We start from the raw sequence: 12,433 nt of genomic DNA on the forward strand, positions 1-12,433 counted from the left end.
GCCGGCCAATGCGGCGGCGCCGCCCGGGCACGGCCCCGCTCCCGCGTGGGCCGGGCCCGCCCTGCGCCAATGGGGCGGCGGCGGGCGGGGAGCGGCGGCCCGGCACAAACCGGGCGGGCGGCGGGCGGCCGCTCCTTGCCGAGCCGCGCGTCGGGCGGTGCCCAGGGTGCTGCCCGTCTCGCCGCCTCCCCGCCGCACACATGAAGTTCATAGTGCCCAAGAAACACTGTGAGTAAAGCCGGGGCGCTTTGGAGCGTGGGAATGCTCCGCGGGCTTAGGGTGTGCTCTTTTCGCAAGCGTTGTTAGGATGGAGGAAAAAGCGAATCTGGGAACCCGGAGCAAGTTCTTCTGACTGGCGGGGAAAAAATATAAACAGCTTAAATTTGTAATACGCTTCTCATTTAGGAGGTGTTCGTGAACTGGCCGTCTTACTTCAGTTTTGGTTTTAAGGCTGAGACTCAAACGTCCTATTTGTTAATTCTGTATTTCCTTAATTCTCTACGGTTTATTGCTTAGTAGTCTTGCTTACAGTAGATATGGAGGTACTGAATAATTCCATGGTGAACTCTGCAAGTAAAACAGTCTAGAGGAAAAAGTATTCAATTTCTTTCCACTCTCACTTCGCTAAAAACACACTTCACATAAACCCTCAAAAGTTTGCTGCTTTGTTACAAGTTCTGCGTGTTCCAAAAGGGTAATAGGGATAGTCAGGATCAGACCTGCCTGCTGCCAAAACTTAAAGATGTTTCTACTCAGTAGGAAGTAGTGTGCATTCAGCTACTCTGGTTTTTTTTCTTTTTTTCACTTGTCTTGAAGTGATTATTTAAAAAACTTTCTGGTTAAACAGAACAAAATATTCAGAAACAGCCTTGAAGAAACAGCACCTTTCACAGGATTGTGTATTAGCTGGTGCCCTTTCTGGCTTTTTCAGTGCTTTTGATGAGCTTCTCATGCCACTTTCCCTTAGAATGTTCTCTGATTGATTAATCATGTAGTGCTTACAGTATCTGTTGGTAGTTAATTTAGTTCTCTATCAAATTTAACCTATCAATGACCAAGACATGCTCTGTCATGAACTGTTTTTGTGGTCTTTGTCCTGCTTCACATTTTCTTCATCAACAAAACCTGCAGTAAAAACTATTTTGAAGCAAAGAATAAAGCTTTTAGGGATTAATGTAATGAATAAGAAATTAGAATGAGAGCTTTGGAATTTCCATCCCATTTTGAGGGAAGAAAGAGCCCATCAGAGTAAAAAGCATAGGTGACTGTGTTGCTCAAGATGTGTGACAACTCTATCTCCAGGTGTGGAATTTTAGTGAAATGAAGCTTTAATGAAAACAGCAGCTGAAGGAAGTGCTTTGTAGAACTATTCTGTAGGCAGTTTATTTGCTGATTGAAATACATGAATGCTTGCTGGTATGCTTTTTAATATATATAGTTTATTTTGTACGAGAAAGAGTTTGAAATTTATTATTAGTCATACAGGAAATAATGGTAGCACTTTGTCACCATCTAAAAAATGTATTACATTATTACTCAAATTGTTCTGGTACTGCATGCCTTTCTACTGCATCCTCCTTTAGTGAATACTACACAGTACCATTTTTAGTGGTTTGTTTGGTGCTTATAATCCTGGCCTTTGCAGATATTTCTTCTTTTCTTAAGTACAGATTGCAAAATGAAGTGCAGTTGCCACATGGCATGTGAGACCAGTATTGATTGCAGAGTTTGCTTTGTGTGGTGGATAAGATAACGAGATAATTGGCATTTCCCAATATTTCAACAAAAGAAACCTATCTTTCTGTAGCAGTTATTCCTTTAAGCCCTTATTTTCTTGGTTGTTTTTACTTTCTGACAAAATGAGGTAGAATTTTATGTTCACAAGTCTTTTTCCCCTCTCAGAAGGGAAGATTCCCTGTGAAATCAGTGTGCTTTGCTGATAAGCCTGTGGTGAGAGACGTCTTGCCTAGTACAGCCTCTGTTGGGAATCCTGTTTTTGCTTTCTTTTCTCCTTAGTTTAACTAGATGGATTGTCAGGGTTATTAGGCTTGTGTCAGTTTTCTTTTTCTTCAGAAATCAGTTTGTGTTAATATAATTACATTTGTGTGGATGGTCACAACTGTTTAACAGAAAGCTCTCTGCTTTTGGGTTTGAATTTTTTGTGGGGCTGGTTGTAACTTTTGGGTTTTGTCTGTTTGTTTTTCTGGTGAGGAGGAAGACATTCAATAAACCCTTGCTACCGAAGATGAACTGGAAGACTTCACCTGACTTTTGTGCATGATTTAGCTCTAGCTTTTTAAGGTTTGAGGAATCTTTAATTACTAAGCAGATATAATTTATTTTTGAACTACATATTCTAGTTTCATTCTAATAAAAAATGCTTCAATTTTATTTCTTTTTGTAACTGTGTAAAACAGGGAGAAGTAATTGAAAAATATGTGTAAGCTATTATCCCTTTATCTTTTTAATAAAAATCAGCGTTCAGAAGCTGTAAGAATACTATGCTGTGTTATGTGTGTGTTGTTTTGATTTTTTTCCCCCCATTATTGTTTTTGGCTCTCTCACGTCTTCTGGACCCAAATAACATGGGAAGTTCCTAAATCATCAAAGTGTCAAGAAATGCAAATGAAATGTAAATGAAGTAGTAAGATTTCAACATGTGTGTTCAGAAAGAAAAGCAGCTGAAATGTAAGATATTTAATCTGAGATACTTACGACTAAAATATCAGAGTATTGATACCACCATTCAAATTATTGATGAAAAAATTGAAATACTGTGCCTGTCCTTGAGGAAATGCAGGTCTTGTAAAAGAGATGTGTAAGCTGAAACAGTTCTGGCAAAAGAAGAAACTGCTGCAAACTGGTCAGGAATAAATCCAGAGCTCAAGTAGAGAGAAGAATGTTTTAACCAGCAGGATTCAAGCACAAATCTTTCTGAATATTGAGGAGTAAAAAGGTTGGGCTAACCTTATGTGGTGATTGTTTAAATGTATGAAAAGGATTACTCTTGGTAATCTTTTTTAATGGGGGTAAATGAGAGGAGTTCCTTGTCATTCTTGCTTCCCCTGAGCTCTTGTCTGAGGAGAATGTTGTGATTTGATATTTACTTTCCACAAGCCCTCATTATATTGTATGTTAAGCATAATATTTTAAAAAATCCAAGGTACTGAAATCTGAATATAATAATGCCTTGTAGGAATAGCCTGATACTCCAGAGTTAATGCAGAAACTAGGTAAAATGTATCATGGAATTTCTCATGAGTGAACCTTTGCCCCAGATACACAGCTGTTGGTGTGCATCAGATTACCTACTTATGCAATGCTGTAGATACCTTCTGTTTGCATTGTCACATGTTTCTGCAGCTAAATTTTGGACTAGTACAGATTTTTATCTCGTGATACCAAACCACTAAGTAGTTGGCACAATTTATTATCATGAAGAGAATTTTTTTTAAGAGGATAAAGTCTTTGATTTATACTTTTAAGAACACATGATGCATCTTGATGCTTTCTGTATTGGTTCTGTGGGACCTAAAACCATGTTTTACAGTGTTATTTTTTTGCTTACTGTTATGTAGCAATGCAGTAGAGTAGTTCTGGTTTTGCCAGAGTTATAAATACAACTGATCCAATAGGTATGTTTCAGTAGGTACTGAAAAGAGAGAAATCAGCTCATGAGCCTTATCAGACAATTTTAATTAAGAAGTGCATTTTTTTTTATGTTGTGACAACATTTCTGCAACATATCTGTTGTCTTTACTGCTCATAGTAAATCACAGTTTTGACTAACTGTGATCAGCCTGAGATATGGATGGGATGGATTTTAGTTTCCCCTCCTTTTTTTCTTGGCTTTTCATAATTCAGGCACACTTATGGAAAACTTGTCTACACAAACCTCTTTTTCATACCCCCTCTTTGTAGTAATGGGCAGGCTCTGTTACTTTTGGTGGCCTCTGAATCATCTTTCTGTATTCACAGAGGCAGCAAACCCCAGGAGCATCTTCAGTCTGTGTCCACACTTCCATTAGTACCACATTCAGTGGCACCAGGAAAGTTGAAGTGGATAGGTGCCAGCTGAGACAAATTATATATAGATAGGGAAAAGAACTGATGGTGGGTCAGTGGTGCATTTTGATTTGGAACATACTGATAGTAACAAAAGATACAATGAATAAATAAATTTAAAAATAATCACTGGAATACAGAGGTGTTACTGAAGTGTTTCTACTCTCACTCCAGTTGTACAGATGTTATGTGAATTTCAGTGTGACTTGTTAGAAACTTTGAGACTTGTTTTTTTCTTAATTGGTCAACCAGTCAAGATGATTGTTGAATTATTGCAAGTAATTCCAACAGAGAGCTGGTGTTAGAAGTTGAGAAGAAAACTAAGCTGTTTTTCTGCATAACTGAAATATCTGGTTTTGTTGTCTGTTCTTGGGCTCTTTATTTCTGCTGAAAAAAACTGCTGTTCTAAAAGCAAAGTTCCTTTCTTTCTGCAGCAGTCCATTTGGCTCACAACAAAATGAAAGGAACTTAGATTCACAGAGAGAATAAACAAAAAAAAGTGCCTTGGTATTTCTGCTCACTTTATAAATGCAAGCATTATGTGTAGCTATCCCAAGAACTATGCAGAGTTGAAGAAACTTCAATGTAGTTGTTTTTACAGTACTTATTCTTTGTGAATGATTTGGTTATAACTCCTCAGAATGTTAAGATGCAAAATGAAAGGTCTTGGCAGTCATTTATGAATACCTCTCAGCTGTTAGTATTTAACACTTCTATAGCTGGGCTTGTGTTTGATAGGAGAATGGAACACTTCTTGCCTCTCTTAAAGATGAAATCTGCACTATGGCTTTAAAACAATGATTGTTGTAGGTAGTGTAGCAGGTTTTATGCCCTTAATGAAAAATAGTGGAATTGGCTTATACTTAGCTACAGGATGGTTCTGTGTTGCATAGTCCAGCCGTGCTGCTTTGAAAATTGAACTTCTTGCTTGCACAATTAAGATACATCTGAGGAGGAGACTTACTGTTCCAGTGGGACAGGTAATTAAAGTTCTCAGTAGCATTAATAAAGATTTTTGTAAATCACTAATGGGGTTGACATCCTGAGCTCCACTGCATTAGAATGTTGTGCAATGTGGACCAGACAGCTTTCACATAAATATTTTCTTTGTACTTTCACAAGTGTTTGAGTTGCAGGTTAGTCTATAACATATTTTTCTTCTTTAAAATAAACTCCCTTTTAAAAAAAACACTTGTTTTGAATTCTTTCCATTTCAGGGAACTCTCATATATCTGCATAGGATGGTGTATCTTCCCAAACCTCAAATTAGACTTAAGTTCACTCTCTTTGTGCAGCTTGTACAGCATGGGAGAATAGTTAGGCCTTATCAGCTACCTGATTGGAGTTTATGCATTATGCCTGCCTTGTCCGTGGGGAACTGGGAGGAGAAACCAATGATTCAATTACTTGGCATACAGCAATGGAGTGAAATAACTGTTTTAAATGTCTGACATATAAGGATTGCTTTGGACAGGGAGAGCATATTAAAAAGTGGGAAATTTACATTTCAAGTTATTCAGCCAGATGATGCTGAGACACTTGTGGTAAGAAAAATTACACTAAACCTCTTTCAGCCTGAAGCTGAGTAACTTACTAGTGATCTGTGATCACATGAGGAAGGACAGTGTGATAAGTACCTCCTATGCTTATTAAAGTGTTTGCCCCAAGTTGTTTATTTTTAGGTTCACTGTCAGAAAAATCTGCTGTGCATATGGTATTTATGGTTTCAAGTTTGTATCAACACTAAGTTGAGGTGCCCTAGCTGGTAGAATAATTTTTCTAGCAAGTTTACCTGTTTCTCCCTAAAAAGCAGGAAGGTGACTGTGTGACTGCTATTTTAGAAGTGTGTCTTAGATGTTAATCATGTACTTTTAATTTTTCTAAGAAACACTGCAGGCTCCCTCCATCTGCAGTGCCCATGTATAGATTTTGTATTCTCAATTCTTACTGCTTCATAAAGTTACCTGGCTTACTATTTAAAATGTATGTGTGTGTGTATATATATATATATATATTTATGTGCAGCAGGTAGACCTGCTTGATTCAGTTATTATCTTCTGCTGGGTGTTTTCCAGAGTAATTTTTGCTTACTATTAACAGAACAAAGATTTTGGAGGACCTAGGCCATATGTGGCAAGCTGGGAAACAAATAGTGGCATTTCTTATATAATTATGTGATAGACTAACACATATACCAGCCAAAGGAGTCTACATTCAAGGGACGGGTCTGTCAGTGGTAAATGCTGAACATCTGCCAGCTCACTTTTGGCTATTATACACAAGTGTTGCAGTCCAACAAAGCTGCTGGTTCTGGTGGGTTGGAGTCTGGAGGCCTCCTGCATAATGGGAGCTCTGTATTGCTGCTCTTCAGACACAGCCTTGTGACCATGGCAATTCTGACTGAGCTTGGAAAGGCAATTGTGAATGCTGAGCAGTGGGAATATGACTTGAGAAATCGTGTTCTCCTGTTTGTTTGGTTATTTCTTCCTCTTCCCCTTAATTCTTGCAGAATTGGAGCCAATGGGGTGAAACACAATTTCATTTCATTTCTCACCCACTGGTGCTGATTGGGTGAAATGCAGTAAATGTGCTGTGTCAAGAGGTGGTGACCAAAGAGTAAAGTGACTTCCAGGGAAAAAAGATGTTTTCGTTTTATTAAAACCTGCTTCTTCAGACAATAATTTTTGAGATAATCTTTATGAAGGCTTAACCTAGAGATGTGTTTAAATCACATGAATTGGACGTAAGTGACCCTCAGTTCTCAGGAGTAGGTGCTGCTACTGTGACTGCACTGAATTGTCATTCAGCAAATTATTTAAGTGATTTGTCTAGCCTGTATATGTATAGTCACTTTGTCTTTTTTCCTCCCTCAACCCCTTATTCTTAGCATTCCCATGGTTTGGAATGGATATCGGTGGAACGTTGGTTAAACTGGTCTACTTTGAACCTAAGGACATTACTGCAGAGGAGGAACAGGAGGAGGTAGAAAACCTGAAAAGCATTAGGAAATACTTGACCTCCAATACAGCCTATGGTAAAACTGGCATTCGCGACGTCCACCTGGAACTGAAAAACCTGACTATGTGTGGACGCAAAGGAAACCTGCACTTCATCCGCTTTCCCAGCTGTGCCATGCACAGGTTCATACAGATGGGTAGTGAAAAGAACTTCTCCAGTTTGCACACTACGCTCTGTGCCACGGGAGGTGGAGCTTACAAGTTTGAGGAAGACTTTAGAACGGTACGTGAGCAATTCATGTGGGTTCAGTGGGAAGTACTTTGGGAAAACACCATGAAAGCCTGTCTACTAAAACTTGCTGGGAAAATAATTTTTTTATTAGTCCATCCTAACTGATTAGGAGCAACAGAATCAATTCACATTTGTTAATTGGTGACATTGCTGAGAACATGGAGGAGGGAGGGAAGGGTATTCTACTTGCTGGGTATTCTGCTGAAGAATTGCAGTGCAGGATGTTTTTAGTAAATGGAGTTTAGTCTTTTAGAGTGGAGTTTTTTTAGAGTGCAGCTGTGATGATCTGATGCTTCATAATCAACTGAGGGTATGTTATGACAACCTAGAAGCCTGACACTATAGGTACTCGCAAACTGGTTATCTATGGGAAACCAGATGTGAAACCATACAGGCTGGAGATTTGATTCAGATTCCCTTCCCTTTGCATTAACATTCAAACAGTTAAGAGTCTGGAAGACCAAGCATGGGGGAGAAACAGTGTGTGGGAGCATAATAATACCAGCTAGCTTTTGATTTCCATTCTGTGAGCGTGCCATTTAAAGAAAGCAGTTCATGAGATGAGTAGGTCTCAGATCCCCAAGGATTTAAAAATAGCTGTTGCAGGGAACTCCAGAAGCTGTCAAGTTTTGCACTAGAGTACTCTTCAAAAATTGGTTATGGTGCAGAAGCATGGAAGAGCTGTTGTACAAACTGTGTTGAAGAGAAAAAGCATTCAGGAGGCAGTTGTCTGTTGTGTATCCATCTGTATTGGGACATATCTTCATTTGTTTTCTATGAAAAAGAGACTAATCTGATTGTCCCAGGATGGTGTCCCTAAGACTAATGTAAATGATTTACTTGACTGGTGGGTCTGGCACTTCTGTCCCTAACTTTTGACCTGATCTTGAGGCTGAGGGATGGCTGCTGGGTAGGGGAGGTTACAGCTGCTTTTCCGTCCCTGCTTCAGTCCAAAGAGCTCTCATACTGAATCACCAACTGCTATTGACTGCAGTCCTTAGCTCTATGTGCTTCATTTTTAACTCATCCATTCCTGCTGTACAAGAGGTTTTTATCTTCTCCATACCCATCTGTCATCAATATCTTCACATACCAGAGGACCAGGATTTTAAGGGAGAAAAAGAATGCTGTAAGAGCTCAACATGAATTCCAACTGTGAGGCTATTTTGCAGTCACTTTCAGTGAATATTAGACTGTTTCCATGTCTAAGGAAGGACTATCAAGTTTCTGAATTGGTGTAGTAGTCCACCACTAGTGCTAGATTTCTTGTCTTTTAGGCTGATTATTTTAAGTCCCTTACAAGTTAGAGTCTACTGATGATTAAATCCTCAAAAACTTGTTCGCCTCACATTGTATAAGGATGTTGGCACCACAGTAGGAGGTGAGTTTTAGTTCTAGTCAGTGTGGCCTCAGTTCAGGTGTTTTTAAGTATCTTTTCATGTGTCCTGGGAACGATTCAGGCCACGTTCATAAGTGACAATAGGAGGTCATTTCAGGACTTTCTCAGAGGCTGACTATCCCATTGGAATGGTCTCTCCAAATTCATTCTTCCTGCATCGTGTAATAACAGTCACAGTTGCTTAGTAAGGAAGTTCACATCCCTGGCCCCCACGACTGTAGAACTGAGCTGGAAGGTACCTGGTGGCTCTCACAGCTGAGCATTTCTCTGTAGCTTTGGCCCTACGGGCTGTAAACATGCAATCTACAGTGAGGGTTCACTCTGCATCTCAGCTGCAATATTGTCAATATAGAGGGGAAGTCATAGCTGGAGGAGTTGGGGCTGTTTGCCAGCTATTGGACACAAATATGAGGTCACATAGCAAATGTCTGGTGGACTTAGGCATGAAATTCCACTGCAGTGAAATCTCTGCAGTGTTCTTAACATCCTGTGTGCTACAACACTTGTAGGTAGTTTAAGACAAACCCTATAAAGACTGGCTAGGGAGATTTCTAGCATAAAGCAAACAGTGAAGTGCACTCTCACTAAAATGAGTGCTTTGGACACCTCTTACAGCTGTCCAGTTCCGTACCTTCCTTTAGAGGAAGTGTTTCTTGGCTCAAACTGTGATATCCATAGAGAATTACAGAAGCAGAATATTATCCATTACATGGAAGTTTGCTTGCTTAATCCCTCTCAAAGGACAGAGTGTTCTGGGTACTGGCACTTAAATTGTCACACTTCATTAGCCATTGTAACAGCAGCTGGCTATCAGTGAGTTCTGCTGTGTATAAGTTGACACTGGACAACAACTTCAGAACTGCTCTGTCAAAGCTCTGAAATACCTTTTTCAAGTATTTGACCATTAATGCACCTCTGGAAGTAGAGACTATGTGCCAAGTCTAAATCTTGCTATTGCAGGATTCACTATTGTAAAATGCCTTACATGGAGGAGACTTTAAATCTTCCTGTTTGTTACTTAGAAGCAGTGTGGAAAAACTAAGGTATGTTTGTGAATGTTGTTATTTTCATTAAAAATCTGGCTAAATGCTAGTAACTCATTTGATACAGCTAACATGCTTTTGTTCTGGCCCTTTATTTTCCTGTGTATATGCTTTTAAGTTACTTGTCTTAGTATTTCTCAATGTGACTGTGAGATTGCATAGATTTAGGACAAAAGATCCAATATATTGCAAAACAATATTCAAATCCCAAGGAAGGAAGCCTTCTAAGATTATAGAAGCTTTTTCTCCTTAAAATAGAGGGGCAGATACTCTGTTGTTACTTGCCTCTGTTCCTTTGTCTGGTTCTGAATCCCTAAATATGTCAAACAGGTTTGATCTAGACATCTCTGTTACTTTTCTGTATTTAAAAATAACACGAAATAATGAGACATACTCCGTTTACCTTAAGACTGGGGTTTTTTTCCTATTAAAAGGCAACTAAATTTACAAAGCTACCTAAGTTTAGCTATTTCACCTCCCTCATATGGTCTGCAGTGTTGGAGAGGTGGATACTTGAAGAAATCTCCATGGTCTGCTTGCTGACTGCTGGCAGTATGTTGGATCTTTTGTCTTTCAGTAGCTTGGCAGATCATGTGACTCATTCTGAAGATCTGAGTGCTTCCCTTAGAAGCAGGAAAATTGACTCTATTCATTAAACTAGGCCACAAAAATAATTTTACCAACCATATCCTTATACTTAATGTTCATTGAAGAGAGCATCAGTAAGTAATTCACCAAGAGGACTGTTTCCAGCCTTGGGGTTTTTTCCTTGCATTTTTGTTCTTCTTTTACCTCCTCTGAATTACTCTGAATGGTCTTCATGGCTGGCTGTCTTTATTTTCAGGTAACAGTGGTGTTAAGGCATGGATGAATCTGCAGCCTAATTCTGATAATCCTTCTTCCTTTCTCCAACTACATACTGTCACTTCACATATTCTGTAAATGCTCAAGTAGCCACTTCTGTAAAAATAAGCAGTACTTAGACTTCCTTGCTTGTGAGATGGATCTGTCTGTGCTCTGTGACTCCTTCATGATAGCACAAGCACATTACTTGCACAGAAGTTTGCTGTTAATGTAATGAGGAATATTTTTTTAGACTGCCACTCAGTTTTGTAAAGCAACTCAATGTAAAGGATGGGCAGGATAAAGGGAGGAAGGACTACTCAGACTTTTGATTAAAACTTGTTATATTATAAAATTTCTGTTGATTGCAGTGGCTGAAAGATGGGATCTCTGTATTCCTTTTCTAAACAGACACCTACAGAACCTGACTTGTCTTAATAGAAATTTTACTGCTGTCTTCAGTGGGAGCAGCTTCTGTGGTAACAGCCCCCAATCACTTAATCAAAAACATTTGGGACAGGGAAAGAAGGAAGTCTCTTACCAACACAGACTCAAACTCGGGCCTTGAGCTTCCCATTAAGAAAAATGCTTTAAAAGTGAGCTTGGCTGTTGGATAGTGATTTTCTTGTGCCAGTTATTAGCTAATTCTAAGACTTTGTGGTATGAGCTGAATGTCTGCAGATGACTTATAGACTGTGTTTATCTTAAATAAACTCACTGTCCTGTCTTGTAGGATGAGTAAGCTCTGTAACTCTTTCACAAGTTAGTGTGAGACACTCAAAAATCTTCTTGCTGAGGAGGCTGGAGGCAGCTGTTCAGGCTGTAGGGGCTGGGCTGGAGTTGGAAGTGGCATCCAGAGAATGGGTAAAGTAACCTCTTCAGAAGGAATGGGGACAAACAATGTTTGCCAAGAGCAAGGAGAGATCCTCGTGGCTCGCTGTGCAAGAGGGAAGCGCTCTGCACAGGATTCCTGATGAGTGCTTTTTTTGCCCTAAGCTGATACAGAGTGAATCTTCTGCCTCAGTGAATGTTGGACTTGCAGTTTATGTCCATTAGACTTTGTCTTGTTTGGATGCAAGTGGCTATTTTCAGCTCCATAAAGTAGCAGAGTTGAGGGTTGAAGTGAAGATAATCAAAATATAAAGAAAGCAAAGTCCTTTTGGAAGTGGAGGAGATGGAAGGAAAAGCTAGATTGTAAGCTATTCTAAGAAATAAAAACTGAAGTGATGCCCAGCAGACATAAGAGGCAGAGTAATATAATAAATGAGGCTGAGGTAATTGATAATTAAAAGCTTGCAAGATATTATGTTCCTAACAGTTTTTGACAGGAAAAAATAGTATTTCTCATTGAAATAAGTGAAAAATGGACTTGCAACTGCATCTAGGTTCAGACTTTCCTGTGTCTACCAGAATACAGTAAAAGTGGGTGAAATGTTTCATGAGCTGGAGCTTCACTGAAAATGTCTGCACACCAATGGTGATACAATAGACTTCAACCCCAGTGCATGTATGTCATGGCTGCCCTCAGCTCACTTCTAGAGGACTGGGCTGTTTCATGTTTACCTTGCTGAAGTGGATGTATTTACTCACTCATAACAGGAAACAAATGGGATCCAAATCTTTGACGTATGTGCTTCCATACTTGAAAACAGAAACAAACTGGTACGATGCTTTTTCTTTTTATCCTGCTTGGTACTTGAATACAGATAATTGTTTTTTATGTTACGCATATTATGTAAATAAAAACAACATGCCAAACAACAAAGAAATCCAAATCTAAATTTTAGCAGGCAGCACAATTTTCCAGCACTTCTTGCAAGAGTACAAGTGATCA

General features: G+C 39.3%; 1 protein-coding gene across 8 annotated transcripts in view; it reads left to right on the plus strand.

Annotated features, from left to right (window-relative positions):
* PANK1 (pantothenate kinase 1) overlaps positions 1-12,433 on the plus strand; it is a 44,372-nt gene that overhangs the window by 18,734 nt on the left and 13,205 nt on the right. For 4 of the 8 annotated variants that reach the window (XM_062496105.1, XM_062496109.1, XM_062496110.1 and 1 more), the window contains one exon: positions 6,953-7,305. The exons of 1 other annotated variant lie outside the window; for it this stretch is intronic. In XM_062496105.1, coding sequence (XP_062352089.1) covers positions 6,970-7,305 — 336 coding nt within the window. In that variant the 5' untranslated portion in view covers positions 6,953-6,969. Of the gene's footprint in view, positions 1-200; positions 229-4,187; positions 4,210-5,707; positions 5,733-6,952; positions 7,306-12,433 lie in introns of those variants that run through there. 3 more of the 8 variants (XM_062496107.1, XM_062496111.1, XM_062496108.1) reach the window with 3 other exon arrangements.

The sequence above is a fragment of the Cinclus cinclus genome, chromosome 7 (genome assembly GCF_963662255.1).
Source record: "Cinclus cinclus chromosome 7, bCinCin1.1, whole genome shotgun sequence".
NCBI classification, from domain to species: domain Eukaryota; kingdom Metazoa; phylum Chordata; class Aves; order Passeriformes; family Cinclidae; genus Cinclus; species Cinclus cinclus.